General features: G+C 40.2%; 1 protein-coding gene across 1 annotated transcript; it reads left to right on the top strand.

Moving 5' to 3' along the window:
• The first annotated feature begins 5,206 nt into the window (after window positions 1–5,206).
• On the top strand, window positions 5,207–6,090 carry LOC112016305 (uncharacterized protein At1g08160). Its single transcript, XM_024048833.2, has one exon. It carries the CDS (start codon window positions 5,293–5,295, stop codon window positions 5,911–5,913), a length of 621 nt encoding a protein of 206 aa, XP_023904601.1. The 5' UTR covers window positions 5,207–5,292; the 3' UTR covers window positions 5,914–6,090.
• Window positions 6,091–6,487: the final 397 nt, after the last annotated feature.

Genomic DNA, 6,487 nt, shown 5'->3' with positions numbered 1-6,487 from the left:
GGCTTCTTTGGGAAAATTTGTCTTCGGTAGTGGGGCTCCACTCCTTACCTTGGGTTGTGGTAGGTGATTTTAATGAAGTCCTTATGGGTGAAGATAAATATGAGAGTCAACTAGTCAATATTAGCCGTGCTCTTTGCTTTCAAGAATGTCTGGACACTTGTAGGCTGATTAACATTGGTTTCTCTAGGCCTCGCTTCACGTGGTCCAATCATAGGCCATTGACTGATCTAATTCAGGAAAGGATCGATAGGGTCTTTGTAAATGCAGAGTGGAACAGTATCTACCCTGAAGCTAATGTTAAACACCTTGAAAGAGCTCAGTCCGACCATTGCCCCATTCTGGTTTGTCTCGAGCATAGGCAATAGGTCAGACTTCAGCACCCTTTTAGGTTCTAACCCATGTGGTTGTCACATCTTGAGTTCCCAAATATTGTGCGTGATGCTTGGAACAATCCTATAGTGCTGGCCAATGCAATGACCAAATTTGCGGAAAAAGCTAGAGTGTGGAATAAGGAGGTCTTTGGGAATCTTTTTCACCGAAAAAAGAGAGTTGTCGCAAGACTTAGGGGTGTCCAAGTAGCTCTTTCCACCAATCCCAATAATTTTCTAGTGGATTTAGAGAGGAATTTGACACTGGAATTCGTGAAAATATCGAAACTTAAAGAGAAGTTATGGGCCATGAAATCCCAATTATCTGGTTTGGTGGAGGGTTATAGGAATACTAGCTTTTACCATTCCTTGGTGTTGGTGCGTAAAAGAAGAAACCGAATCATTTGCATGAAAGATCGAGCTGGTAATTGGATTCAAGGAGAAAATGAAATAGTTGAATTTATTAGAAATGGATATGTCACATTATTCTCTTCAAGTCATAGCCACTCTACCCTTGCCAAGTGGGACCCCCTTATTGGCAAACCTATTTAAAAGAGGAGGATTCAGCTACTCTAACTCGCTCAGTTTCGAATGAAGACATATTAGCAAGCCTTTGGTCTCTTAAGGCTTTTAAGGCTCCGGGTTTAGATGGTCTTCATGCTGGCTTCTTCCAGCATTTCTAGTTATTAGTGGGGGAATCAGTCAGAAATGAAGTGAAGTAGATTTTTACCTCTAGTAGGATGCCCGAGTACTTTAACAGAAACATTGTCACCCTGATCCCAAAATATGGTAACCCAGAATCATTTGGTCATTACCGGCCTATCAATTTATGTAACACGGTGTACAAAATCGTCTCTAAGATCATTGTTGCTCGGATTCAGCCTTTCCTTCCAAATCTAGTCTCTCCACTCCAAACTGCCTTTGTCCTTGGGAGAAAAGGAATAGACAATGCGATGATAGTCCAAGAAATTATCCATTCCATGTCTAAAGCAAGGGGGAGGTATGGGTACATGGCAATTAAGATAGATTTTGAGAAAACCTACAACCGAATGGAATGGAGTTTTATTCAAGATACCCTTAACCTTTTTAGGTTCCCAAGCCAGTTGATCTCGCTGATTATGAGCTATGTTTTCTCATCCTCAATAGCCATTCTCTTCAATGGGGGTGCTTTTGAGCCTTTTCTCCCTTTTAGAGGTAGATAAGGGGACCCACTGTCCTTGTATCTTTTCATTTTGTGTATGGAGGTTTTGGGTGCTATGATAGCAGAAAAAATGTAGTTCCAAGTTGTGGAATCCGGTCAAGGCTTCATAGGGAGGGATGACCTTTTCACATTTGTTTTTTTGTAGATGATCTTGTGCTGTTTGCAAGGGCGGATCGAAAAAATTGTGTAGCTTTGAGGGAAGTTCTGGATTCCTTTTGTGAACTTTTTAGACAAAAGGTTAGTCAGGAAAAATCTCGGATTTTCTTTTCACCCAATGTATCAGTAGATGGTAGGACTGACCTGTGTAATATTCTGGGATTTCGATCAACTATGGCGCTTGGAAAGAACCTTGGTTTCCCAATTAAACATTCGGGCACGCCATATGATTTTGGGTATATCTTGGAAAGGGTGCAAGGGAAGCTTGCGGGGTGGAAAGCCAACTTGCACTCATTTGTGGGGAGGCTTGTTCTCACCAAAGCTGTAACATCCACAATCCTGAACTATACGATGCAATGTAGTGCACTTCCTGCCAAGGTACTCACTAATGTGGATAGGCTTAGTCGCAATTTCCTTTGGGGATCATCCAGCAACAAGAAAAAGCTTCACTTAGTCAGTTGGAGCAAGATTACAAAGCCCAAGAAGGAGGGTGGACTGGGCATTCAGGCTGCCAAAGCAAAGAACATTGCGCTCCTAGCAAAATTAAATTAGCGCCTCACTATAGAACCCAACTCTTTATGGGCTAAGGTGCTGACACAGAGATATCAAACTCCTTGGAGAATTTCAAATCCTCACACTCCCTTCAAAACTTGCTCTGTCACGTGGTTAGTCATTCGAATGGGAGAGTTGGTATTTAAGAAAGGGTCAAAATGGATTGTCGGGAGAGAAAACAGTCTGTCTCTATAGTATGATAAATGGTTGGATATGGGCGCGCTTAGAAGCTTGATAGAAGGTCCCCTAAATCGCGGAGAAGAGCATACCCAATTGAAAGATGTGGTGAGTTTCTAGGGTTGGGATTAGCAGAGTTGTTCACTCACCCTCCCTGATCAACTTCTGATGAAGGTTAAAGCGACATCTATTTCCTTTACTACTCAAAACTTAGATCGGATCACTTGGTCATCCACCCCAAGTGGAAATTTTGAGCTAAAGGAGGTGTACAAATAGCAAGAATGGAGGAGCCCTCCTTGTCGGTTTAATGGTGAGTGGATTTGGAAAGTGCAAACTATTCCTAAAATTCTTTGCTTCATTTGGAAATGCTACTATAACAGCATCTCTATGCGAGCTGTGCTTGCTGGCCAAGGAATGGAAGTGCCAGTGTCCTGCTTGTTGTGTGATGAAGGACCTGAGACTGTTATCCATGTTCTTAGAGATTGTTGTGCTGCCTGAGAGTTCTGGGACTCCTTTCCACCCCCTCTCCCCGCGGTTGTATTTTATGAAACAAACCTTGTTGATTGGTTGAGATTGAATTGTGGCAGCATGAAGAGATATGCCGTGGCAAATTTGAATTGGGGATCGTGTTTTCTTTTAGGATTTAAAGCCTTTGGCTACGAAGGAATGAGGTCTTGTTTAGGGGTGAGAGATCCAATCAAAATGTAAGGGAGGAATTGATCTCAAAGGCCACGAAGTTTGCCTATGTGGGTGTTAACGGAAAAAGAGCACATACCCGACAGCAAATTTATGTTTGTTGGTGCCATCCACCTCTGAATTGGTGCAAAGTTAATTTAGATGGCTCGGTGCTTGGTAATCTCGGGTGAGCGGGAGGTGGAGGTCTAATCCGTAATGATAAGGGAGAGTGGATTCAAGGGTACGCGAGCGCAATTGGCTACACAACGAGCGTGGCAGCAGAATTGTGGGCACTAAGGGACGACATCAGACTATGTATTGCATTAAAAATCATTGTTGTGGTAATTGAACTCAATGCAAAACTCGTTGTAGATTTGCTGCAGAAGGGATAGGGTCATTTGAATGGTATAGGAGCTTTAGTGAGTGATTGTAAAGCGATCCAACACTACTATCATGAGGTGAACAAATGCATTGATACCCTTGCTAGAAGGGAGCTTTCCTATCACATGATTTTGTTGTTTTTTAGAACCTCCAATAGAGGTGGATTTTTTCTGAGGTTGGACTTAGCTGGCATGTCTTATGAGTGCCTTATTCCTGCTTGTAATGTTGTTTCTTAGTTTTTAAATGAAGTTCTATTTCTACCAAAAAAGATAGTAGAAGTTGGTACTATCCATTGGTAGGGTTGTGTACAAGTCAGATATGGGTTGAGCCCGTAGATCGAGTTTGGGCTCAACCCATATCTGACTCGACCTTGTCAGGTGGAGCAGCAACTAACCCCTCCGACTGACAGATTGGTTGGATCGGGCGGATCAGACCTTCAGCACGTGGGGGACATGTCAGTCAGAGTCATAATTATGAGAAAACAGCGAGGAACAATGAGATTTTGCTAGATTCGACGAAAATCTCCTCGAATTCTATGAGATTTCGATAGATCCGGCTGAAATCTCACTAGATTCGATGAGATTTTGCCAAATTTGGTAAAATCTCACTAGATCTACTTAATATCTTGTCAGAATTTAGATTTTTTGCCGAAATCTAAGTATTTTTTGGTTGGTTCGGGTTTTTCGAGTTTTGGGTGAGGGAAACTGAAATTGACTCGCTAGAGTCAGTTTCTAGTGGTGAAGGCTCGCCATTGATCACTGGAGTAGTTGGATTGGATGGTGTTTGATTGGATTTGGTTGGTTTCTTTGAGTGGATCAGGTCTTCGGATGGGTTTGGACAACCCTATCCATTGGTTTCTCAGCAGAGCAGAAATGCAAAAAGAAAGAAACAATGGCAAAGAGCGAGGGAAGAAAAAGAAAAAGAAAAAATGCAATGCAAAGATAGTGAGTTCAACTCTGATAGCATCTCATCGGTAGTGAGCCTAGTGGCTGAAGCTTAAAAAATAGTGAAAGAGGCGTTATAAAACATAAGTACCAAAAATTTCAAATATATATTTTTTTAAAATATATTATTTTTCTTGGACTCAAGGGGGGTTGGGCCCCTCTAGGTACATTATGTATAAGGACAAAACTTAGGTACAATTCTTTAAGTGCTGTTCTTTAAGTTTTCCTCTTAAACTTTAGCTATGTGGCTACTTAACTAAAAAATACACTTTCATCCTATAAGAAAAAATCTATATGGCAAATTCTTTAAAGGGAAACCTAAGTACTGTACCTAAGTTTTGCTCTATGTATAATATATATATATATATATAGTGTCAAGTGTGTAATAAATACTGCCTTTATCGTCATAAACAATTGAGAATATAGTAAAAAACCTTATCATGCTCGATTTTCTCTCTCTTTTCTTCTACTACTTCCGCATCTCTCTCTCAACCATGCTGCATTTAAGGCCAGCGTTAAGAAGTGATTTCCGCTAATACAATATTGCTTTAGTTGTCATGGCTATATATTATAGAATGGATCTTAATTACTTCATCCAAGTTTGAAGAAAAGGAAAATACTCGAATCTGGATCCTTTAGATGTCTTGAGTTTGATACAAGAAAACAAAAAGAGAAAGGTGGGTGCTTCAATGACAGAAAAAAGGGCAAAAGCATTGTGTATATTACTACTTCACAGTTCACAAAAATAGGCGCACCAAGCCCCTTGATTAACAAACTACACTCGGTGTGTTGCCGAACATTAATTAGCTTTTAGATTTAAACCTTCTCAACCTTCGTAATGGCCAATTCAACCTTTCAGCGCCCACTAGCAGCCCAGCCGAGACAGTCTAAGCTATTTCGATACATTGCTATAGTATTGTTAGTCCTGATTATCTTGGTGTGTCTAGCTGTGCTCATCACTTGGCTAGTTATTAAGCCCAGACGAATTGTTTACACTGTTGAAAAAGCTTCAATCCAACACTACAACCTAACCAAAAACAACCTCAATGCCACCTTTGAATTTTCCATAGCAGCCTCTAATCCCAGCTCTAAATTCTCTATATACTATGATTCAATCAAAGCATCGGTGAAAAACATGAAATATTTTGAAACATCTAAAACCACCATAGCTTCTGAGGTGGTTGATCCTTTCTTTCAACCTCATCGAAATGTGACCACTTTGGATTTGAAGCTGCTAGCTCAAAATATGCCACTATCGGGGTCGGATTATAAGGACATTGAGCACGAGAAAACATCAGGGGAGATAGAAATAAAAGTTTCGTTAGATGCAAGGGTAAGATTTAAGTTGGGAATGTTGATATCTCGAAAACGCACTTTGCATATTCGGTGCTATCCTTTAATAGTTTCTTTCTCTAGGACCAAGAACTTCGACCCGAGAAACTGCACTAGTGAACGCTGAGCATTATTGTGGATTCTATTACTATGTTTATTTCTAGATTGTTTTGTGAAATAGATTTCCATGATTGCCATGAAGTCATGCTTAAAATATAGTATATGTTTTTTCATCCTGGATGTGTGAGTGTGAAAATTGTTGCAGATTTGTATTAAAAGATTTCGAATGTAACGTGACAATTTCTCTGAGATTTTTTACATTTTTGCTCGATACTACTAACATTTGCTACAAAGATCAAAGATGCAATCCACTTCTATTAGTATCAGACTATCAGTACTGTCCTTTAATCTAATGATGTGAGTCATTACAAGTACATCTAACATTTGTGAACTGTGTCGTGAATCGTGATCATCATCAATTGATGTGCAGTTTAAACTTGTTCAAGTGAAAGACTATATGGATTATTTAAAAAACTTGGGTACCGAGTTACACGTGAGGGCCCAACGGCCTTTTAAGATGAGGCATAGATACTACTTTGACAGATGATTGTGAGCTGTGATAATGTTATTGCTTTAGTGCTTTCCGATCTAAAACCAGTTGAGAGGGAAAAAGCAAATAAAAGTAAATAGTTATAGGAGGG

Source organism: Quercus suber, unplaced genomic scaffold (genome assembly GCF_002906115.3).
Source record: "Quercus suber isolate HL8 unplaced genomic scaffold, Cork oak 2.0 scaffold_66, whole genome shotgun sequence".
Taxonomy (NCBI): Eukaryota; Viridiplantae; Streptophyta; class Magnoliopsida; order Fagales; family Fagaceae; genus Quercus; species Quercus suber.
Note: the sequence above shows the minus strand (reverse complement) of the source record. Positions and strands in the feature narration are given on the sequence as shown.